This window comes from Leucoraja erinacea, chromosome 2, assembly GCF_028641065.1.
Source record: "Leucoraja erinacea ecotype New England chromosome 2, Leri_hhj_1, whole genome shotgun sequence".
Lineage (NCBI taxonomy): Eukaryota > Metazoa > Chordata > Chondrichthyes > Rajiformes > Rajidae > Leucoraja > Leucoraja erinaceus.
The window spans coordinates 111,774,792-111,800,122 of record NC_073378.1 but is presented as its reverse complement, the minus strand read 5'-3'; the positions used below and the strand labels follow the sequence as shown (position 1 = coordinate 111,800,122).

General features: G+C 41.7%; 1 protein-coding gene across 3 annotated transcripts in view; it reads left to right on the top strand.

Moving 5' to 3' along the window:
- LOC129714194 (guanylate kinase-like) overlaps nucleotides 1-25,331 on the top strand; it is a 47,850-nt gene that overhangs the window by 19,673 nt on the left and 2,846 nt on the right. Inside the window, exons 2-7 of one of the 3 annotated variants that reach the window (XM_055663732.1) lie at nucleotides 6,488-6,601; nucleotides 9,983-10,024; nucleotides 10,945-11,041; nucleotides 15,558-15,696; nucleotides 22,235-22,319; nucleotides 24,160-24,245. In XM_055663732.1, the coding sequence (XP_055519707.1) occupies nucleotides 6,488-6,601; nucleotides 9,983-10,024; nucleotides 10,945-11,041; nucleotides 15,558-15,696; nucleotides 22,235-22,319; nucleotides 24,160-24,245 (563 nt within the window). The remainder of the gene's footprint in view (nucleotides 1-6,487; nucleotides 6,602-9,982; nucleotides 10,025-10,944; nucleotides 11,042-15,557; nucleotides 15,697-22,234; nucleotides 22,320-24,159; nucleotides 24,246-25,331) is intronic. The other 2 variants (XM_055663716.1, XM_055663724.1) reach the window with 2 other exon arrangements.

The following is a 25,331-nucleotide window of genomic DNA, read 5'->3' as shown; positions in this document are numbered from 1 at the left end:
CTTCTCCTATTATTCCAAATATAATCCATTCCGCTTTGGGTTCTATTCTTGACTTGAAAAGCTTTGTAAATATATCAAATATATCACTCCAAATTTATTCTACTTTGTACATCCAACAAATGAACGTGTTATATTAGCGTTTTGAAACAAACATATAAGTGTAGAAGTACACTGCTTGTCATTTATTTGTGGTAAATATACACAATAAGAAATTGTTTCTAAGAATCTCATTCTAAGTTCTTACTTAGTTGTTTACTAACTTTACTTTATGTCAACTAGAAAAATTCTAATAATTTTTTTGTTTGTCATTTTTTTGTCACTCCTACCTAGTTGGGAGGATGCCAGATATTCACAACTGAGCAACAGACAATGTTGTGATGATGTTTTGAGCATGCATGTGACATATACAACATGTTAGTTAGTAGACATACACAACTTCTAAAATATACCTGGATTTGGAAGATCCAACTTCTGGAGAGAAGTAGACCAAATATGGCAAGTTGATATTTGGTGGGGTATTGCGAGCTTTCGTCGGGGGAGAGTTATAGAAAGTTATACTCCGTGATTTTGTTGAGATAGTTTTCCAAGAAAAAAAACTGCCCGAAAGGGTAGGATGGGGCTGAAGCCCAGTAGTGTTTAGACATTGGAATGTTTTTTTTTATCATTCTAACAGAATGATTTTCCAACTCCAGTGGTAATCACACTTTTTTTTCACTCATTCACTCCTAGTTTTCTTTACATATTTTTTACGATGTTCAAGAAGTTGAATAAAATAAACACTTAAGAAATGAGTTAATTTATGTTTATTTGTTCAAGTGACAAAATACATTATGTATAAAGTTAATCGCAAGAGAGAATGAGATGAAAATTACCCAAAAACATAAGAAAATGTAGTCGAGGGTGAATGAAATTTGGAATAAAGACTCAAGGGTGAATGACGCTGTAATAGTTTAAGAAGCACTACCCTGGAATATCGACATAAGTATAGAAAAAAAACTATTGGGAAAGACAGAAGCAATGGAAGAGAGAGCTCAGACTCTTAGAATGATGTGTTTTTATGACTAAAAATATCTGTGTGTCACAGTGTTTGTCATGTGCAGTTGTAATCTACTTATTCTTAACGTCAGATCTAAGATTCTCTAATGAAGTTTAACAGCAGTGAACTGGGAATAAGGATTATATTAGCATTGCATGATATTGCTACTGCGTTTTAATGGGACAGAAATGTTATATAACCTCAGAGGCTTGAACAAAGAAAGTTCAGAGAATTGATAAATTGAGGGATCAAGATGTCCAAATGTTCTATTAGGATTTCATTTTAAGAGAGTAAGAAAAAGTGTGCATGAAATTATGGGTAACAACAGTGTTAACAAAGGCAGTGAGATGTGTGGAGTGCAGTGGGATCCATGAGTGACCGTGATGGTGCAATTTTGAAAAAGGGACATCAGAGGGAGGAACTCAACGGATCAGTCAGTATGTATGGAGAGAAACACACAGTTGATGTTTCAAGTCGAGGCCCTTCACCCAGCATGTTTAGTCTCTTGTGCCTCCATTTTAATGACTGGCTAATGGATATGAGTGAATCCTAATGATGGATGTTTGAAATTCTCATTTCTCCAACCCGTAGGTACCTTAACAAATAGCATTGCAGTTAAAAGTTAGCCATGCTGATCTAAGTGAAGTGATTTTTGGGTTATGTAACACTTGATGAAGATAAAACAACATTGTCTGAGAGAGCATTTTGAGCAATTGTAAAAGAGGGTTGATATAATAAATTGATATCAACATAATATTTCTTATTACTGACCTTTTATAAGGTAACTATCCTACATGCACTGGTTTGCTTGAGCCATACCCTCTTAATTCAGAAGAATATTTGTAATTTTGGTAACAAGACCTGTTTATTTGAGTTTGTTGAGACCCGTCTTTAAAAAGACTGTGATAGCAAAAGTCTTTTTTTAATGTACTTTTATTTTACTCAGAAGAGATTTCTTGTCTCACTGAACCTAGAACTTTGTTACAGCTGTTGTGTTAGACTGAATGTCTATTCCTTGGGAGCAGAGCAACACATAAAGTGATGGAGAGACCCAGCGGGTTAGGCAGCATCTGTGAGGAGCCAGGTGATGTCTTGGGTCGGGAACTATCTTACGACTGAAGGAGGGACTATAGAAGCAGCTTTCATTAAGAAACACGTCTCTGGCAAGTGGGATCACTTGAATGGCAAGCATTTGTTCGCCTTCCCTTGTTATCTTTTAAGGAGAAGGGACTACCATTCTATAATTTGACTATGATTCTATAATGTGCTTGGGAGATCACACAATATTAATTCTCTCTCCCCTTCCCAATTGTCACTGCAGTATTTAAGTGGCTGGTCCACGTAAGTTTCTCACCAATGGTGAATTTCCCTAACCTATTGGCCCATTCTTAGTCACGTGTGTGACCATGAATATGAACAATTGTGGAATACATCTCTTCTAATTCTGAAAGCATTACAGGTATATTGTTTTGTACTATATATATATGACCCATATTTTTTTCGAAGTTTATCATGAAATGTTTATGTTATGCTGACAATGTTTGTTTAGGGTCAGAGGCCATATATGACTGGTCACGTGTGTGACCTTATACGGAAGTATTTTATTCATAACTCAGATTTATTTACAAACTGAATTTTAAAAAGCTAGAATGTTCATATCTTTAGCAGACCCGCATTATAGGTCTGTAGGTAGGAAAATAGCAATGAATATGATTAATCTCTTACAATAATTTTAATGCATTACTTCTTGTGATGCCATCTGGTCACGTGTGTGATTTTGGTTCACTTTCCAAAAAATGGCCCTATTGATGTGATGGGTTTGGCAATGCTAATATTATTAAATTTTAGGATCAATTTTACTTTTGCTGTAACATTACATTCTGCGCTGTTTATTTTCTCTTTTGCATCTCCTAATTTTCTCATGTATGGTATGATTTGTCTGTTATTCACTGTGTCATGTTATGTGACAATGATAAAGAAAACATAAATCAGTTACTAGAGATAGCCATTGCTTCCGTCACTTTGTAACTGATGAGAGCTATCTGACAAGGAAATAACTGTCCAGTGTTGATATGTTCTGCTTTTGGCCCATTGACAGAATACATGTTAGGACAATGCCCTCAATGAATGTCGTAGCTTGCTCAATAGACAATAGGTGCAGGAGTAGGCCATACAGTCCAAGCCATTCAATGTGATCATGGCTGATCATCCACAATCAGTACCCCATTCCTGCCTTCTCCCCATATCCCCTGACGCCGCTATCTTCAAGAACCCTATCTAGCTCTCTTTTGAAAGTTTACAGAGAACCAGCCTCCACCACCCTCTGAGGCAGAGAATTCCACACACCCACAAGTTCAGCTCGAGTTCTAAAGTCTGGATGCTGTCATGATTCATAGGCTTTGATGTGTCCAAAATGTTTAAATATTTTTTGATGATATAGGGTGATATTAGCTGGGTTTAGTTATGTGATTGTGGCAATTTAGGGAAGAGGCTCATCTTGCGGATGCTTCCATCATCTTTTGAACTTGTAACTGTTGAGGATGGGAGTGTTCATGGAGCCCCTTCCTACTGATGTTTAATTCCCCATCACCAGTAATAATTAGATGTGGATGGAATGCCAATTTTTCTAGTATGTGGGTTTTGGATTACTTCACATTTTTTAACAGTAACTGTTTCTACTTAGCCCTTTGATATAACTTCACCAGATTGGTTATTTTGAGAATCCAGTAGACCTCTTGGCAAGCTTGTCACCTCCCTCCCCCCACCCCCCTCCCCTCATTGAACTAGGGTGTGAGTGATGCTGGAATTAATATAGTAAGAAAGGAGATATTAAGCATTTAGTTTAGTGATACGGCATGGAAACGGCAAAAACTATTGAAAGTTAGTAACCTGCAAGCTGGATGAAACAAGGGAGACTGTGCCATCTCTGACCTTTATTTTTGTATCCTCCCCATAAAAAGAATGATGTTGAAGGATTGAAGGACTAAAATCATTGCTTGAAATGGAAGGATTAATCTGTAATTATAGGCCAGTTATCTTAATTTTCAGTAATAGGCAAAATGGTTGGAATCTATTTTAAGTGATGGAATAAACACTCAATTAGAGAAGCATTGATTTGCCTAACTCACTTGAGTTGTATGAAGAGATGAGGAAGGAAGGTCAATGATGTAGTTCACTTGATCAGTCCAAGTGGAGTTTGGAGAGATTTTGGCAAAATCCCACATGGCAAAACAAAGCAAAAGGCCAAGTGATCCAAGACAATCGAGAGAACCAAGACCCAAATTGTATCTAAAAGTGTTGCACAGCAAGAAGTGAAGATAATGATTGACATAACGTGACTGGAATGGGGTTTTTGGAGGGTTCAGTACTACATTTTTGCTTTTTTAACAACTTTTTCTTGGTAGAGATATTGATGCAAGAGTCAGGAAGTCATATTGCAGAGTTTTTAAACTTTGATTATACTCTGTTGCAGTATTGGAGCAGTTCTGGTCACCACATTGCAGGAAATATGTGGAGGCTTTGGAGAGAGTACAGAAGAGGTTTAGCAGAATGTTGCCTGGATTAGAGGGTATTAGCTATAAGGAGAGGTTGGACAATTTAGATTGTTTTCTATGGAGTTTTGGAGAACGAGGGTACACCTGATAGAAATTTATAAAATTGAAAGGCATAGATGTTCAGAACCTTTTTTTTCACTCTGGGTGGAAATGTCAAAGATAAGAGCTTTAAGACTAGATGGAGAATCTTGGATATTGACCACAGATTCTTAACCGAAGTGGAGCATGTTTGTACAGTGATTTTAAAAAATGGAGTATGGACTAAGTGATGCAAGATTAGATTAGGCTAGGTGGCATTTTTTCTGACCTGCTTTAAGAGGATGAAGTGAATGGCTTCCTCCTTTGTGGCAAATAGTCTGAGATTGCTGACCAGTTGCATCGTGGCTTGGTTCAGCAACTTGAGCGCCAGGAGCGGAAAAGACTACAAAAAGTAGTAAACACTGTCCAGTCCATCATCGGCTCACCTCCCTACCATCGAGGGGATCTATCGCAATGGCTGCCTCAAAAAGACTGGAAGCATTATCAAGGACCCACACCATCCTGGCCACACACTCATCTCACCACTACATTCAGGTAGAAGGTACAGGAGCCTGAAGACTGCAACGTCCAGGTTCACAAACAGCTTCTTCCCCACAGCCATCAAGCTATTGAACTCAACTCAAACAAAACTCTGGACATTAATAGCCCATTATCTGTTTATTTGCATATTATCTGTTTTATTTATTCATGTGTGTATATATTTATATAATGATATATGGACACACTGTTTTGTATTCATGCCTTCTATATTCTGTTGTGCTGAAGCAAAGCAAGAATTTCATTGACAATAAACATGACAATAAACTCTTGAATCTTGATTCGAAGATAGTCGCAGACTGAGGCATATTCCATGCAAAAAATTGTTGCATTGTGTCAGATTATCATTTTGCTGATGGTTTGAACTGGCGATCTGTACCACAAATTAAATTATACGTTGCCTTCCTGAGTTGCTTTGGGGAAATTGTAGCAAACAATGCTGTGTGTGGTAATCAAGGTTGTGTCTATATAGGTCTGGGCACCCTTGGTACCTTAGACTAAGTCAATAAATGGCCTCTAAATGTTCAATTAATTATTGAAGTGAAACAGCTAAATTTTGGCACATCCTCATTGGTTATTTGCATATATGCGGGAACTTTGAATTTGAAGTAAAATAAATCAAATCTCTAAGGCATCTGTACAAATAGACCCATGGTTGCTTGATCTGACAGCTCACAGTATATCTTTCTTTGGAAGAGTTGCCATGCTCCAGTGCCATCTTGGGTGATAACACAATTTTGATCGGGAACTAGGGAACCATTTCAAAGTTACTTAGAATTTGACAAGCAGAAAAAAACCCCATCTTAGATTTTAAAGCTAGCTTGGATTGAAAAAGTGTAGGGGTTAAAAATCTGTTACCATGGAGCCTCCCCACAGTAATCAGCCACCAATCTCTCTTAAGAACAGAGATTCTGCTTTAACAACAGGTGACCATTAAAATTGATAAGCAATCACTTGTGCAACAAATATTTTTTAAACAATGTAACATGGTAAATTATTGCAGGATTACCGTGGTTTGGGGCAATCCTATGATTTAATGTATGTTGCAACCACTAAGTTCATTCACTGTATGGTCAATATTGCCAGTACTGAGACTTAATCCACATGGGTACCTAAGGAGAGATTATTTTGATATATGAAATGAAAATGAAATGAAATGATTCAATTTATTGTCATTGTCAGTGTACAGTACAGAGACAACGAAATGCATTGTATATTTTTGTATTGTATATCTTAATTGTTTAAGTATTTGTAATTAAAGTTATGGAGGATTCCAGTCCTTTGAGAAATTCTGAGCAACTTGTACATTTTTTCCCCCTAGCAATGGCAGAGCTCAGACCTGTGGTAATTAGTGGACCCTCTGGTGCAGGCAAGAGCACCCTCCTGAAGATTCTTTTCAAGGAGTATGCGACGATTTTTGGATTCAGTGTTTCGCGTTAGTATGATTATTTTTATTTCTCTCTGGTGTAGACTGCGGAAAGTAAGAGTTTGTCTCTCAAATGATTTGTGTAAAATGGAGCAATACTGGACAAACAACCATTGAACAGCATCTATGATTTAGAGGATGGTGAGGTGGGAGGAATTGTCAGCTTTTCTGGTCAAGACAGAGAGGGGAGAGAGATGGCCAGTAAACTACAGAAGGGGAGCAATTTGAGGGTCTCGCACAATTCCTGTTAAAGAAAAGAGGAAAACTTCTTTAAAGTTGAAACATCAACAATTCCTTCCCCCATTAAATTCCTACAGAGGTTTGATTTTTTGTTTTGCCCCAGATACCAGCATCTGCACTTTCCTGTGTGTTCCAGTAAAATTGAGACTACCTTAGTTATATTACCTTTGTCTTCCACTGTCCATGCAAGTACTTTATTCTTTCCCTGATTCCCTATTTTTTTTTTAAATGCCTCACTTGATTCTGCTCTTTATTAAGAAAAGCAATGTGGAGGCACTTTTAAATGTATAACTTGCCATTTGTTATTGGTTTCTTAATTGAGTGAGGACTTCTATTATTGAAGCTTTAAAGGTTGGTTAGATTGCTCTTGAAGCAAATTTCTGGAATTGGAACCGTATTCGATAAAAACAAATCCAGAAAATGTTTTCCCTTTCCGTACATAACAAATTAAACTGGATTGAGTTATTTGGAAAAAACAACTTTGCAGATTTGACAGTTCATTGTTGTCATATTCCTGCTTTTACTGGATTGTACAGTCAAAGGCAGATGTAACGTACAACTGACATGGATTTAGCGTGTTTTCAACCTTGAGTCGGCATAACAATTTATTCCATAATAAGTTGAATAGATATATAGCACAATGTATGCTGCGAATCAAAATTTAATCACCATGTTTCTGCTATTGATGCACTGAGAAATACACTATGTGCTGTGAGCTTACCGAATAGTGAAAAGCCTGGATAGAGTGGATGTGGGGAAGATGTTTCCACTAGTGGAAGAATCTGGGACCAGAGTCTCAGAATAAAAATACATATCTTTTGAATGGAGAAGAGGAGGAACTCCTTTAGCCAGAGGGTGGTGAATCTGAGGAATTTATTGGCACAGAAGGCTATGATTAAATGGATTAAAGGCCGATAAATCCCCAGGGCCAGATAGGCTGCATCCCAGAGTACTTAAGGAAGTAGCTCCAGAAATAGTGGATGCATTAGTAATAATCTTTCAAAACTCTTTAGATTCTGGAGTAGTTCCAGAGGATTGGTGGGTAGCAAACGTAACCCCACTTTTTAAGAAGGGAGGGAGAGAGAAAACGGGGAATTACAGACCAGTTAGTCTAACATCGGTAGTGGGGAAACTGCTAGAGTCAGTTATTAAAGATGGGATAGCAGCACATTTGGAAAGTGGTGAAATCATTGGACAAAGTCAGCATGGATTTACGAAAGGTAAATCATGTCTGACGAATCTTATAGAATTTTTCGAGGATGTAACTAGTAGCGTGGATAGGGGGGAACCAGTGGATGTGGTGTATCTGGACTTCCAGAAGGCTTTCGACAAGGTCCCACATAAGAAATTAGTATACAAACTTAAAGCACATTGCATTGGGGGTTCAGTATTAATGTGGATAGAGAACTGGCTGGCAAACAGGAAGCAAAGAGTAGGAGTAAACGGGTCCTTTTCACAATGGCAGGCAGTGACTAGTGGGGTACTGCAAGGCTCAGTACTGGGACCCCAGCTATTTACAATATATATTAATGATCTGGATGAGGGAATTGAAGGCAATATCTCCAAGTTTGCGGATGACACTAAGCTGGGGGGCAGTGTTAGCTGTGAGGAGGATGCTAGGAGACTGCAAGGTGACTTGGATAGGCTGGGTGAGTGGGCAAATGTTTGGCAGATGCAGTATAATGTGGATAAATGTGAGGTTATCCATTTTGGTGGCAAAAAAAACGGGAAAACAGATTATTATCTAAATGGTGGCCGATTGGGAAAGGGGGAGATACAGCGAGACCTGGGTGTCATGGTACACCAGTCATTGAAGGTAGGCATGCAGGTGCAGCAGGCAGTAAAGAAAGCAAATGGTATGTTGGCTTTCATAGCAAGAGGATTTGAGTATAGGAGCAGGGAGGTTCTACTGCAGTTGTACAGGGTATTGGTGAGACCACACCTGGAGTATTGCGTGCAGTTTTGGTCTCCAAATCTGAGGAAGGACATTATTGCCATAGAGGGAGTGCAGAGACGGTTCACCAGACTGATTCCTGGGATGTCAGGACTGTCTTATGAAGAAAGACTGGATAGACTTGGTTTATACTCTCTAGAATTTAGGAGATTGAGAGGGGATCTTATAGAAACTTACAAAATTCTTAAGGGGTTGGACAGGCTAGATGCAGGAAGATTGTTCCCGATGTTGGGGAAGTCCAGGACAAGGGGTCACAGCTTAAGGATAAGGGGGAAATCCTTTAGAACCGAGATGAGGAGAACTTTTTTCACACAGAGAGTGGTGAATCTCTGGAACTCTCTGCCACAGAGGGTAGTTGAGGCCAGTTCATTGGCTATATTTAAGAGGGAGTTAGATGTGGCCCTTGTGGCCAAGGGGATCAGAGGGTATGGAGAGAAGGAAGGTACAGGATACTGAGTTGGATGATCAGCCATGATCATATTGAATGGCGGTGCAGGCTCGAAGGGCCGAATGGCCTACTCCTGCACCTAATTTCTATGTTTCTATGCTATGGAGGCATAGTTATCGGATGTTTTAAGGCGATTGTCAGGTTCTTGATTAGGAATGAGGTTAAGAGGGAAAGATAGATCAGCCATGATTGAATGGTGGAGTAGATTCTATGGCCGAATGGCTTAATTCTGCTCTTGTATCTTGTGAACTGCTCCAATTTAAATTAAAAACTCTGGCATTTGCATTGGCCATTTTTAGTGCCCTCTTTCTCTCTCCATTAAAGCCTACTTTATTCCAAATTCTGTTGTATTCCTGATTAATGGGGAACCAAAATCTTTCATTTCCATTTGTGTGAGATGCTTGTCCTTTGACTGAACAGCTTGTCATTTGCAATCTATAATAAAACACCAGTGTAGCTAATTCCTTACCCTTTCCAACCTCTCATCATTGTGTGCATTACACTTTTAAAAGTGCAGCCCTTAAAACATAGCTCTATAAGGCTTTTGTAAAAAGGTTATTGATATTTAAAATATAATACCCCAAATTGTAACTTAAAAGGAAATAAAAGAACATGCTGCTTCCTTACACTGCTTATTTTGAAGACACGCTTGTAAAAAATAATGCGGCTCCTTTGCTTTGAAGAACTGGTATGGTGCAATGCATATATTTCAAATGACAGTTGGATGATAATGAGAATTATTTTACAGATACAACAAGAAGTCCAAGAACAGGTGAAGAAAATGGCAAAGGTTAGCACCCATTTTATTGAACCTCCAAGCATAACACTTTAAATTCATGGCTAATATTCTCCATCTGTTTCGTGAGTAGCAAGACAGATGTCCAAAATTTTTGATACATTTCTCATCAGTGTTCTTGCATGTATATTGGAGTTAAGGGCCTGTCCCACTTTCACGACCTCTTCCGAGTTTGCCCTTGACTCATACTCGCAGCATGGTCGTCACGAGGTCGTAGTGCTAGTCGTAGGTACTCGTGGCATCAAGTAAGTCAGGGCGTTTTTCTAGCCTGATGAAAAATGTCGAGTAAAAAAAAGTCGTGAAAGTGGGACAGGCCCTTTAGCTGTGGCCTATGATACATTTATTTTTAAAACAGTATTTAGATAGCTACATGTCCTGGTTTGAAATTCTCTGTGGGTTTCATTGTCTGTGTAGTATTCTATCATGTGTAAGAAGGAACTGCAGATGCTGGTTTAAACCCGAAGATCGACACAAAAGCCTGAAGAAGGGTCTCAACCCAAAACGTCACCCATTCCTTTTCTCCAGAGATGCTGCCTGTCCTGCTGAGTTACTCCAACTTTTTGGGTCTATCTTTAGTATTCTGTCATAGTCTTTTCCATTGGGTGCAGAAGAAAATGTAATTTGACATTTCTTTAAATGCTGTGGTTTATGGGGAGAAAAAGCACTTAATTAACCCTGATTTTCATTTGTTTAGTTTCATTGGTATAGAATGGGCTAGTTGTGCATATACTGATGTCCCAATCAAATTGCGCAGTGCTTCTCAACAACAAAATATAATGTAATGAAGGTGTTCCACAATGATTTCTCAAACTGGCTTCCTGATTAATATGCTTGGGCTGGTCTACATTATACTCTGTATGTGCAGGTGTTATTTCCATAATGATCCAAGTGTTTTGTTTTTGTTCTAAAACTAGATTACCACTTTGTATCAAGGGAAGAAATGCTTCGTGGTATTGCGGCTGGGGAATTTGTAGAAAGCGCCGAGTTCTCGGGCCACCTGTATGGCACAAGGTTTGTACGATATTAACTTTGAAACCTGGAGGGTCTAATGGGTTGATGCTACAGGTTCTGAACTCTTAAAGGTCAGTAATGGCTATTTTAAGTGGGCATTCTTTAAAATTTGCAAAATCGTGTGGCTGTAATCTTTTTGTTTTTTCACTGTTGACTATTATCTGTGTTTTGGCTTTAATAATTTCAAATTAAATATTGAAAATTTTACTCCTCTGGAGGGGAGATTTAACTGACTTGCTTGTAGTAAACATTTCCTGTAGCACAGGGGTCAAAAACTAAGGGGCAAAGATTTAAAGAATTGGTGGAAGGTTTGGACTGGGAAATTGGAATCCATTGCCAAAAAGGCTAAAAAAAAGTTCTCATCATATTTAAATAGTATTTTGCAGTATGACTTAAGAGTAATAACCTAATGGGTTCCAGAGCAAGTGCTCGAGAGTTCTTTCTCAACAGGCATTGACAAGATGGGTGAATGCCTGTCTCCTTTACTGTAATTATGTTGTGATTTGTATGATGTGCAGCTGGAACTTTGTGCGAGGAGGATGTTTTTATTTTATGATTGTGGTGGTTGGAATCTTACTGAAATTAGTGACTGAACTCATTAAGATAGTTTAATGCTGGTGAACTTAATTTGTCTGTTGTACATTGTGTAATGCAGCTTTGGTGAAAAAAGATCAAAGTGATCATTTGCATTCGTTTATGTACCATATTTGATTCGCATGTAACTACCCATGATATGCTTGATTTGCATAACTGAAATATCTATTGTGAAAAAAAATTCTTAATGCTCTCAAAATATCTGCACTATTTCATTTTGCATCATATCCCCTTTAGAGTTTGATTTCCTTTTTATTGAAATAATCAAGTTAAGACCATCCAGCAGCTATTGTACATATACTTGAGTTACACCAGTTCTTCCTGTGGGTTCACTGCTATCAGGCAGACCTGTTAACTGCAACTTCAAGGATTTCCCAGTGTAGTACTGGCAAGATGCCTCTCTCTGCCTGCTGATACAACTACATTTCCATCATGCATGGTCTAAGGTTACAACAAGGGGTAACCCAGCTTCTAACAACAAGAGTTCATGTGTGAAATTTGCAATGGAGGAAAATACGTCAATGAATCAGAAAAATAGAAATCATCAAATAGGAAAACCTAGCCACTGGTGCTTCTAAAAAGCCTAATCAAAGATGTTAACATCAAGTAATGAATGGCATGTTCAGCAGTTCAATGACTATCTGAATGATAAAGCTTGACATTGAATGTTTTGATTCCTAATTTACATTATGATGGTAGATGCTCTTTAAAAGTCCTTTCAGAAATGCCAGGCCAAGACTTTCAACAGCCTAATCCACTATTTAGTTGATCGTAGGTACACAAAATTGCTGGAGAAACTCAGCGGGTGCAGCAGCATCTATGGAACGAAGAAAATAGGCGACGTTTCGGGCCGAAACGTCGCCTATTTTCTTCGCTCCATAGATGCTGCTGCACCCGCTGAGTTTCTCCAGCAATTTTGTGTACCTTCGATCTTCCAGCATCTGCAGTTCCTTCTTGAACATTTAGTTGATCGTGTTTGACGTACATCACCTAATCGTGCTTGACGTCACCACTGAATGATCGAGCTCAAGCTAGGCTTGGGGAGGCAGTAGAGACAAAATTGGTTTTAAGGCTGCCTCTGAAAGTAAATAGTAATATTCTGGAACTTCCTCTGCCCCTTCCTCCCACTCCATCCCCAGTAACTGAAAAAGGTTTCAACACTGTAAACTATTCATTAATTTGGCAATCTGAAACGCCTCAATCTGATTGATAATATCAGGCATTTTGGGTGCTTGACAAAAACGTCACCTATTTCCTTCGCTCCATAGATGCTGCCTCACCCACTGAGTTTCTCCAGCATTTTTGTCTCCCCATTCACACAAGTCCTGTTATCCCACTCTCCTCACCCACTCCCTACACATTAGGGGCAATTTTACAGAGACAAGTTAACCTACAAAGCCAATGTGTCTTTGGGATGTGGGAGGAAACCTACATGGTTGCAGGGAGAATGTGCAAATTCTCAGTGCCAATGTGCAAACACAGACAGTGTCCGAGGACAGGATCGGGACGAGAACACCACTTCCCGGCTATCCTGGATTTCACTCAGTTCCTCCATCTCATTTGACCCCCGGTCCCCTGCTATTTCCGGCAGATTATTTATGTCTTCCTTAGTGAAGACAGAACCAAAGTAGTTATTCGATTGGTCTACAGTTTAAACCAGCATCTGCAGTTCTTTCCTACACACACAATACTATACGATAGAACTTTATTAATCCCAGGAGAGAAATTGTGCGTGATTGTGTGTATAGTTATATATTCATATATAAATATACATTGTTTTGTTTTCTCATTTATAACATTGTTTACAGAGTACTATGTTTACATATTCTGTTGTGCTGCTGCAAGTAAGGATTTCATTCGGACATGTGAGAATAAAACACTCTTGACATACGTCGCTAATGTGTGGGATAGAACTAGAGTATGGGTGATTGGTGGTCGTCGTGGTCTCAGTGGGCCGAAGGGCCTGTTTCCACACTGTATCTTTAAATTAACTAAAAACACTAAAACCAGAGGAAATCTAAGGAAGGGTCTCTACCCGAAACGTCACCCAATTTTTTCTATCCAGAGATGCTGGCTCCATGGAGTTCCGCCGCACAATTAAAGCATGGAATAGTCTTCACCCTACCATAGGTACCCAACCAGAAGCAATTAAATTTAAGGTTTATTTGCTTTTTTTTAAGTTAATTTTTTTCCCCAATAACCCTTTTTTGTTTAAGTCCAAGTCAAGAGAGTTTTATTGTCATGTGTCCCAGATAGGACAATGAAATTCTTGCTTGCTGCAGCACAACAGAATATGTAAACATAATATAGAACAGGAGATAAAAGTTCAGTGTGTCTATATACCACAGACCATATATATATATATACACCATAAATAAACAGATAAAATGCAATAGGCTGTTACTTTTCAGAGTTTGGTGGTGGTGTTTAAATTCTATTTTGAATATGTTTGGAAGACCAGGAAACCAAGAAGCAAGAGTCACTCCAGCGAGTGATTCTGCGTTGGTTTTCAGCGGTCGTGGCGAGTGGACAGCGATGGCGGCCAGATCTCCCACCATGCAAAGGGAGGGAGAAAGTGGCCAATGCCGACCAGTTGCAGTGGCAGTGTGTATGTGTACGGTGCACATGGGCACAAACACGGCCGATGATGTGCTGGCCAAAGATCCTCGCTACAGGATCTTTGGTGTTGGCCGTGCGCATGTGAAAGGCAGCCGGCCATGCCAGCGGACAAGGAGCGGGCAGAGACCCGAGACATGGACACGGATAGCGACAGAGAGAGAGAGAGAGAGAGAAAGATAGAGAGGGGGCCCGCTCAGAATTGTCCTGGGTGCTTGCCTAGCCGGGCAAAATGGCATGGCTTTTAGGTTGCCCGGCGGGACTGTGGGTTGCCATGGGCAACCGCTAATTTTGAGCCCTGGTAGTGCGTTCGGCCGAAAGCACTATGGGAACTGTCTATCAGAAGGTGCAAATCCAGAGCCAACAAGATCATGGGGGACCCCTACCATCCAAGCAACAGACTGTTCCAGCTGCTACAGTCAGGCAAACGCCTCCGTTGTCATGCTGTGAAAACAGAGGATGAGAAGGAGTTTCTTCCCAGAGGCCATTAGGACTGTAAAATCCTATCTCACCAGGGACTAACTTTACTGTTCCAATTTACTGTTGTCTGGTGACTTTTTAAATTGCTGTTTCTTCTTTTTTTTTCTCCCACAAATATGTAATTCTGATTCTGTTTTGTAGTTTTTTTTGCACAATCTGCAATCATTGCCACTTTTCATTTCACTGCATATCTCGTATGCGTATGTGACGAATAAACTTGACTTGAAATGCATGCTTGGGGAAATGATGATGGGTTACAATAATGTTGCAGTCTTCCCAGATGCTAACTATGATTGTCCCTGGAGAGGGGCCTCACCCAACATGTTTACTTTACCTAACAGAAGTATTTCCCCCTAAGTGCTTTGTGTTGAAACTATGTTATGTGATATTTTATGATTGGGCTAGGGAACTGTCATTCAATGTATTCTGCAGCACTTATCGATAATTGGGTTGCACCCACAAGTATTTTCGCTCCAAGGGTCTGTAAAGGTATAAAAGAGTGGGGAGCACATTGGGGTGTGTTCTATTTGCACGAGGCTGTTGGGCTTGAGTAAGTAGAGACAAGAATCGGAGCCGCGGTATTGGTATTGTGTAATAAAAGAGAGTTGAATTTCCAATGTTTGTATTCGGTGTTTGACTGAACCAGACTGAGGGGGGTAAGTCTAGGGCTGGAATTACATGATCATCCTTGAATCTTCATTGAATGAAGATCTAATTCATGTCCCTGTCAAAATGTAATTTTTAGAATTATTCTGGTAAATTTAATAGGGCAAGTAGAAACAATGTCTGTGGTTGTCCTAATATTGAAATCCTTGTTTCCTTCCAGTAAAGCAGCGGTGCAGACAGTTCTATCCAAGAACCAAATCTGCATTCTTGACATAGACATGCAGGGTGTGAGGAACATCAAGAAAACAGACTGGTCTGCAATTTACATTTCCATTCAGCCGCCTTCATATAAAGTTCTAGTAAGTACAGCATCAATTAAAGAGCATTGCCACTGGGATGGGGTTGTGCTTGTCATGAAAACCATTACTAGATTGTCACATTCAGCAGATAAATGGACCCCTCTGCCCACCATGCTGACCTTTTGGCAAGCACTGATACCATTTATCCTTTTATGCCGTCCCTGTTAAAGCTCCAATTCCTTCCTTGTGCAGTTGTGTCTGGCAGTCCGTTTCAGATATCAGCTATTCTTTTAAGAAAAAAAATTGCCCCTCAGTTCTCCTTTAAAACCTTCATCTTAAAACCATGCCCTCTTGTTTTTGATGTCCCTACCATGGAAATTTTTGTTTTAAGCTATCTAAGCCTCTCAGTATTGTATTTTACTTCTATCAGACCACTCTGTCCCTTTTGCTCCAGGAAAATCAAGCACACCCTGTTCAATTTCCCCTATAACTAAAGTTTTCTAATCTAAGCGATATACTAGTGAATCGCCTTTGCACTCTCTCCACCGCCATCGAGACTAGAACGGCACAAAGTACGCCCAAGGATTTTCCAATTATAACATTTAGCGTGCGGAATACCTTAATTTACAGGTTGACTTTTACATTTAAAACATATTTTTGTCTGAGTGGGAGAGTCAAAGAGTCATACAGAAACAGGCCCATTGGTCCATGCCCCACTTGGCTGCATTTGGCCCATATCCCTTTAAACCCTTCCTATCCAAATGTCTTGTAAATGTTGTCATAGTACCCGACTCAACTACCTTCTCTGTAGGCACGTGCCATGAGTAATTATCTTTAAAAAATCTTAAACCGCGCAGATTGTTCTCTCATTAAAATTAAAAAATAAGTAACAATTCAATTTGCCCAAGGCTTCTAAACCTCCTTCATGTTTTAATTACTGAATGGGTGGGGGATGGAGGATGAAGGCAGAGGGAGAGATGGTGGGGAAAAAAGGAGCACATCGGGACAAGTTGAATCGCATGTCATCTTATTGAATGACAATATTAATTCAAGGGTCCAATTGGAGGGAGAGTTCCTTTCACAGCGTGTGGAGAGTCTGTGCCAGGGGTTAAAGTTGCTGGGAGGGCAGGATGTTGAGAAGGCGGGGGTCGGAGATCAGATCAGACTCACTCACCGTTGCCGCAACGCTCCGGGCACGGACAGCAGAACTGGCCGCCACTTCCGGGGAGGGAAGCAGCTCGGGTGATTGCGAGCGGCCGAACCGGCCGCCACTTCAGCGCCTTCTCTCGGCCTGCTCACCTCTGGCAGTGCCCACTGTCTGAACACCTCTCACCTGCCACTCACCGGCCTGAGTGAGGCCGGCGAGCGGCAGGACAGAGGTTTTCAGACGGAGAGCACTGCCAGAGGTGAGCGGGGACCGGCAGAATGGGCTGTCAAGTCCCGGTGGCCACCTGCAGCCACCCAAGCTACTTCACTCCTCCGTGCCCAGAGCGTTGCAAGTGGATTACTGGCCCCGATTCCCTCCTTCACAATGATCCTGCCTTCTCCGCAAATTTTCCCCGGGCCAGACTCCCCAAACACTGTGAAAGGAGCTCTCCCCCCACCCCGGGAAATACAGTATTTAAAAACATAAAGCACCAAGAAATGTACTTACCACATTATCGGTACACAAACTCCATTCTTCTCTCTTTGCTTGCTAACATATCCTTCAGATAATGACAAGCCATATTTGAAAAACCCGCCTAGAAACTTGCTCTGCGCATGCGCAGTACAGCAAAGGCAGAATTTCTGCTGCCTTCAGTTCCCCTTGAAATTGACGGCTTCAGGCAGCGCTGACGGCACATGGGCTGCACAGACCTTCATGTGTTACAAGTGCTGCGGTTGAAAGGCACGGAGAATTATGCCTACCTAAGAGATCGATCTCTTAGATAGGCATAATTCTCCCATGCCTTTACTATTTATATTTAATGATTACCATTTCATAATTTTAGTCAGAGCAGGCAGTGCCTACCTAGCCTACCCTGACGGCACGTGCCTGCTCCTCTGGCAGCTTGTTCCAAATACCCACCACCTTCTACGTGAAAAACATGCCCCTTGGGTTCTTGATTCCCCTACTCTGGGTAAAAGACTTGTGCTCTATCTATTCCCCTCGTGATCTTGTACACCTCTAAGATCACCGCAATTGAGCAAAACTGAACACTATATTCTAAATGCATCCTCGCAACTGTAACATAACATCCCAGCTTCTATACTCAGTACCCTGACTGATGAGGCTAATTTATCAGCAGTGACGCCATTTTCAAGGAACTATGTCCTTGCACTCCAAGATCCCTTTGCTCTTCAACACTCCTCAGGACATAGAAACATAGAAAATAGGTGCAGGAGGAGGCCATTCGGCCCTTCATGCCAGCACCGCCATTCATTGTGATCATGGCTGATCGTCCCCTATCAATAACCCGTGCCTATAGAAATAGGACCCTGCCATTCACTGTGAAAGGCCTGCTCTGGTTTGATTTCCCAGACTGCAATACCTCACAATTATCTGTACTAAACTCCATTAATAATTCATCAGCCCACTTCCCCAATTGATCAAGATCCTGCTGTGATTTCTGATAACCATTTTTTCCTCAATACGGTACCACCCAATTTAGTTTTATCTACAAGCTTCCTAATCATGACTTCGACATTCTCATCCAAATTGTTTATGTAAACAACAAAGGGCACAACATTGATTCCTGAGGCACACCACTAGTCACAGGTCTCCAGTCTGAAAAAAACTATCCACTATCACACTCTGCTACCTTCCAATTCTCTACCCAGTCGGCTAGCTCTCCCTGGCTCCCATCCGATCTAACATTTTAGAGCAGCCTACCATGCAGAACCTTATCAAATGCTTTTCTGAGGTACATACAGACAACATCTGCGGCTTTGCCCTCCTCAACCTTTTTGCGTACTTCAAAAAACAAATTAGATTTGTAAGACAGGATCTCCCTCATACCAAGCCATGTTGACTATCCATAATCAGCCTCTATCTAAATGCATATATATCTTATCCCTCCGAATCTTCTTCATTCATTTGCCTACCACAAATGTTAGGTGCACTGATCTATAGTTCCCTGGCTCATCCTTGCAACCCTTCTTAAATAGAATCACAACATTAGCCGTCTTTCAGCACCTCGCCCATGTCTAATGACGATTCATATATCTCAGCCTGAGCACCTGCAATTTATTCTCTAGCTTTCTACAGTGTCCTTGGATATTTAATCAGGCCGAGAAGATTTATCTACCTACATCCAGCACCTCCTTGATTATGTTAAGGACTGTCCTCAATATATGTCCTCATCTATATCTATTATTATATTACTAAAACTCTCATCTTGTTTATGTGCATGTTCTCCAAAACAATATATGATAGTGCTACAAGGTGGCCCACATTATTCACCATTGTCTTGTGATGTACCATAGCAAGTTTCCTTCAGATTGATGTTATATTTTACAAGTTATTGACATTTTAAACTTTACAAAAAACACTTGCCCTGCCCGTCAGCCGCCACATTGGGATCCCGAAATTCATTTGCATTTCTCATTTTTAAATCGCTATTTTCATTGACATTGATTTTAATCTAAAAAAACCTCAGTTTTAATCAAATTCTTCCGTTTTCATTAACAGCTAACGCGTTTAGGTTATTATAAAGAAAAAACACAAATTTCATTTAAAAAAAACATTGCAATTTTCATTGTGGGGGGAGTGACTGAGGGTAGGGGAAAGGAGAGGGAGTTCTGGAGGAGGGGGGAGGGAAAAGAAGGATAATGGAGGATTGAAGAGTGAGATGCGTTCACATTGATCTTATATTTTACACGATATTGCCATTTTTAACTTTAAAAATGGCGCAGTCGTGCTACCACTTGCCGGCCGTTGTAGCGTCACAACAGGAACCCGTCAACTGCACCTGCGCAGTTGGGGGCTATAGGTCAGTGGTGGAATATTGCCTTGGGAGACAGGCACAACGGGTCCGCACCTGGTCTAGTTTCCATTAACTGTCCCAAGATCAGCAGTCCATGTTTTTCTCCATGGTAAAAACAGAGGTGGTATGCTTATGGGGGACCCATCCCATGTGCCTCCAGACCACTTTGGTTTCTAAAAGTTCCTATTCTCTCCATCTAGTTTACCCCTCCCTTTAATGTATATATAAAATCTCTTTGAATTTTCCTTAATATCCATCTCCTGCCCCATTTTTGACCTCCTTAAGTATGCTGTTTCCAAAACTCCTCCAGTGATATCATTGATCTCAACTGCCTACACCTACCTGTCCCATGCCTCCTTTTTCCTGACCAGAGCCTCAATTTATCTCGTCATCCAAGCTCCCTTGCCCTTCACTCTGACAGAAACATACATTCATTGAACTCGTCATTGCACTTTTACAAGCATCTCACTTTCATGACGTTCCTTTACCTGCAAACAACTTACTCCAATCAACTTTAGCAAGTCCAATACCATCAAAGCTGGCCTTGGCTCAATTAATTTATTCAAGAATTTAAACTTGTGGGACTGCCCTGCCTTTATCCATAACTATTTTAAAGCGAATAGAACAAATATCACTGGTCCCAAAAGGCTTGCCTGTCCCCATTTAGTTTAGTTTAGAGAAACAGTGTGGAAACAGTCCCGCTGGGTCCGCACTAACCAGCGACCCCCCCCCCCCCCCCCCACATACTAGGGACAATGTTTACATTTACCAAGCCAAATTACCTACTTACCTGTACGCCTCTTTGGAGTGTGGAAGGAAACTGAAGATCTCGGAGAAATCCCACATAGGTCACGGGGATAATGTACAAACTCCGTTCAGACGGCACCCGTATTCGAGGTCGAGCCCTGGTCACCAGCGCTGCAACTCTACCACTGTGCCACCCGAAGAGTCGATCAAGCTTTGCCCTCTCCATTGTAGAGCCCTCTACATATTTTCTGAGGAAACTTTCCTGAACACATTTGACAAATTTCACTCCATCTAAACCCTTGGCACTATGACAGTCCCATTCTATATTGGGAACATTAAAACTCCCTGTTGACTATTTGGAATCTATCTTCTTCCAACAAGGTATCATCATCCCCATTATATTTCTCAGCGCAACTTGTACAGCCTCACTGGACAAATCAAAAAAACAGGACTAGTGCCGAAATGGTATATTCTCCTTAATCACCACATCCTCTCTTACACCCACCTTTTATCTCTTTTGAAGCACCTGTACTCTGCAACATTAAGCTGCCAATCCTGTCATATTTCCGTAATGGCTACAACGTCACAGTCGCACATGCCGAGTTCATCCACCTTACCCTACACCAATCCGCAGCTAGACATTCATCTGTCCAATCATCCTGTTGCTTCCCTCACTAGCACGTGGAGTAATCCGGAGATCACTACCCAGGAGGTCCTCCTTTTTGACCTTTTGCCTAACTCCCTATATTAATTTTGCAGGAACCATTTTCCTACCCATGACATTTGTACCAACATGTACAACGACTTTAGCTGCTCATCCTCCCACCTTGAGAATGTCATGTAGCTGCTCTGAGACATCCTGGGGCCTGGCAAGGCAGCACACCATCCTGGAGTCTCTATTGCTGCCACAGAATCGCCTGTCTGGCCCCCTGACCAACAAGTCTCCTGCCACTATGGCTCTGCCTGATATTACCCTTCTCCGCTGCACCTCAGAGCCAGACTCAATGCTACAGACCTGACTGCTAATGTTGCTACTCACCCCTATTGGGACAATTCCCCTCAACAATATCAAAAAGGGTCTACCTATTTTGAAGGAGAATGACCACAGGGGTCTCCTGCTCTCTCTGCCTTTCCCTTTTGGTCACCCATCTACTCGCCTCCTGGACCATCAGCCTGACCACCTTGCTATAATTCCTATCTACTCATGAAGTTCTCATACTCCTGGAAGATCCTATGGATGTCCAGCAGCAGCTCAAGTTCCATAATGTAGTCTGTAAGGAGCTGCACCTCCCCACAATTCTCACATCTGTAGTTATCAGGGATACCAGCAGTTTCTTGTAAGAGGAACATTGCACCATTCTACCAGCCATCACTCTGCACTAAAACCATGGGGGGGAAGCACAACAATCACAGATGAGAAACAGCAGATGAAACCTTTATCTTCTGTCCCCCTCTGCTCAGCCTTCTCACTGAAGCCTTGACCCAAAGCCTCACACTTCCCCTCCACACGGCCTCCCCAATATGCTGCTCTGCTACACCTTGCCTTCTTTTTATTGGTTGCTCAATTAGCCAATTTTGATCACAACCAATCCAATGGCTACCTTTTGAAAACTCCAACTGAAAATGCTGGATTCTGTTGGTTTTGCTGAAATCTACATTGTTAATAGAAAATGAATTTTGTATTCAGCAGAGATGCTGATAGCTCTCCACAAACATCAATACCATATTGGTTAACTGTACAGAATATTTCAAATAAGATTGTCATACAATTTGACTAAAATGAATTTACAGCGTAAATTTTCAGTACACTTGAGATTCCTATTCCAAGCAAATCAATGCAAAATAAGTGCTACAGACAACTGTTGAAAATCTTCTAACATTTCTAGGAAGCACGGCTGAAAGCAAGGCAAACTGAAACTGAAGAAGGTTTACGTAGGAGATTATTAGCAGCAAAATTGGACATGGAATTCAGTAAGTACATTAATACCTCAATTAGCAATCAAGAAATGTTTCAAGATTAAATGGAACAGCACTATACAGGGGTATTTATAATATAGCATTAATGTAGAATCAAATCCGTAACAGATTCCCACAGGTAATTTAGATTAGATAGAATTTATTTGCCACACAACCAGGGTCGGTAGTATTTGGGTTGTCAGCAGCGGTACAATAATAAAGAACACACAACCACATTAAAAATGTAACACAAACATCCACCACAGCATTCATCACTGTGGTCGAAGGCACAGAACTTGGCCAAACCTCCTCCATTTCCCCCCGCGGTCGGGACCTCCGCCCTCCGCAGCCGTTGCTGCGGGCGTCCAGATGGTAAGGGACAAAGTCAAAGTCAAGGTAAGTCCAGGATCGGCTCTTCCCCACCGGAGACCGCGGCTTCAGGCTGGTGTAGGCCGCTGGCCGGCGGTCGAAGATTTAAGGTTCGCGCCGCAGCCAGAAGCACCGCAGACCACAGGGCCGGCGGTCGAAGCTCCCCTCCAGGGGTGATGGTAAGTCCATGCCGGACCCGCGGTAGAAGTTGGTCGCGGGCTGGCAGTGATGGCTTCTTCTTCCCCCGGGTCCCCCACGAGGGATCCCGGGCTACAGACGCTGCGCCAGCTGGAGCTGTGCAGACCGCGCGCGGCTTCAGGCTACCGGCTGCCACGGGCCAGCGAAACGGAGCGCTCCCCTCCAGTGAGCCCCAGCGAGGGCTCACCCGCTCCACGCCGAGAGTCCACGCTGCGCCCTCCGCTGAAGCCCCGGGCGCGTCTCCGGGAAAGGCCGCACCGATTCTTGCTGTTAGGCCACGGGGGAGGCGACCTGGAAAAAGTCGCCTCTCCGTGGAGGAGGAGGCCGAAACGGTTTCCCCCTCACCCCCCACACAAAACACACCGAGAAACATCAAAAACATACTTTAAAACATACTAAAAAAAAAAATTAAAAAGTTGATAAAAACTAACGCGCTCCCAAAAGGAGGAGCTTTGATTTACCCCCTGCAATTCCAACAAGCCCCTCTACAGATGCTGCCTTACCTACTGAGTTAACCCAACACTTTGTATTCTATGCAAGATTCTATCGGGTTCTTTTGTTTCCGAGGGAATGTTGAACTATAACCTGCCTGCTTCCAGCCATAAATCTGACTGGGGAGAATGGCAAAACATTATCCCAGTGAAGCACGAACCGGGATCTACCTGAATCTCAGTGGGTAAATGAGCCGCTCGTATCCGGCAAATGGCATCTGGAGTCCCGTAGGAACTGGCAAATCCTGCCGCTTGCACCTCCCTGTGTCCCAAACACTCGTGAATATCATCTCTACTCACCAGGTAAGAAGGACCCTCCAGACCTGCAGAATCAAGCAAATCCAACCCCTTGCATTCTTCCGGTCTCCCAGTGGCAGGGGAAAATGCACCTATATTCACCTGGTAGAAGGAGCCCACAACCCAACAGGCGCAGCCACTGCGTCCCCTTAAACACCCCCGTAAACTCACCCAACACAATGGCTCCGACTGGCAATTCCACCTCTACCGCCACAGCTGCACTTTCAAAAGCACTTCTGTGCCACCTATTGAGCCCCAAGCATTCATTAAAGCCAAGGTGCAGACTGGAGAAATAATGCTCAAAATGAAAGAGCGCTGTCATTTGGAAAGTATCTTGATGGATGTAAATTTCCATGCACCTGTGTCTGACTGGAATTGAAAACTGGCCAAGTACAGAATGTGTGTGCCATTTGTATGAACTTGAACTTTTGGAGGGGGAGAAAGTCTGAAATTAGGTAGACCAGATTCATAAATACATTGTGTGTGTCTTTGTCTTGCAGGTAGACAGCCTGGTATTTTTAATCTGGTAATAGTTAATGATAATTTAGAGGATGCCTATTCTCAGTTGAAATCGATTCTTCTTGAGGTGAGTTAATTATAAATCCACTAAACTTTGTTGAGGACACTGACTAAGCTGTTAACACTAGTGGGAGCTAGTGGTTTTCCTGCAAATTGGGAGAACAAATTTGAAAATCACAGCCTGAATTAAGTGAAACATCTGGGGATAGTGCACAACATGAATGGGACATGATTCAGCGCAGGACCCTTCTTCAGATTTGAATGTGGTGCTAGAGGGGTAGCTGACAAAGAGTGCAGAACAAAGCTTGGCAAGTGAATGGTGGAGAGAGGTGGGGGAGTTGATTGACAGATGTTTGGACAAAGACCGGAGGTGAAAACAGTGCTTCCACACCTAAAAAAAAAAAGTCCTTAAATAGAATCCCAAATTTCCTGGAATTTGATGGTATTTCCCGAAATTTTCAAAAATGCTTCCTGCGTACTATTTGTTGTTTTTTTCGCGGGCACACGTTAACAACACAAAGAAGAACAAGGCAAAATAGATCTATGTAACTACACCGTATCTGCCTGCTTCTGTTACTCACTTGTACAGTGTTATGCAAGGCAGCTTTCGTTGTCTTTGTTATTTCAATCTGCTCTCTCTCCCTCCCTCTTTTCCTCTCGGCCCCTTGAGCCCACCCACCATTCTGTAAAATCAAGGACAATCCCAATGTAACTGCAATCCCAACGCCCACTTTTCACCACAAGGCTTATCCAGAATTCTACCACTGCCTGAAAAATAATCAAAGGCTCAACTTCCACTGAGAAAGAATTCCAAAGACTCACTGTAATACAAGAATTTTCCCGAACAGTCTGTGACCCAGAGCTCTGTGGCCATAGCACAGCATAGCGCAGCAGCCAGTAGCTCTATATTTACAACCCATAGCGCTGCAGCTGACAGCTTTGTTTAAATTCCCGAAATTATTAAATTTCCCTAAAATTACCCAAAGACAACCAGAAGTTCCCGAATTTCAAATTAATGTCCTTCAAAATGGAAACACTGGGTTAAAAGACCATGTGAGTTAAGTATGGAAGAGGTGAGAATGGTGAAGCCAAAGGATGATGAGGAAGGAGAAATGGGTGTGAATCCAGGTGGGGCACAGGGATGAGAGAGGGC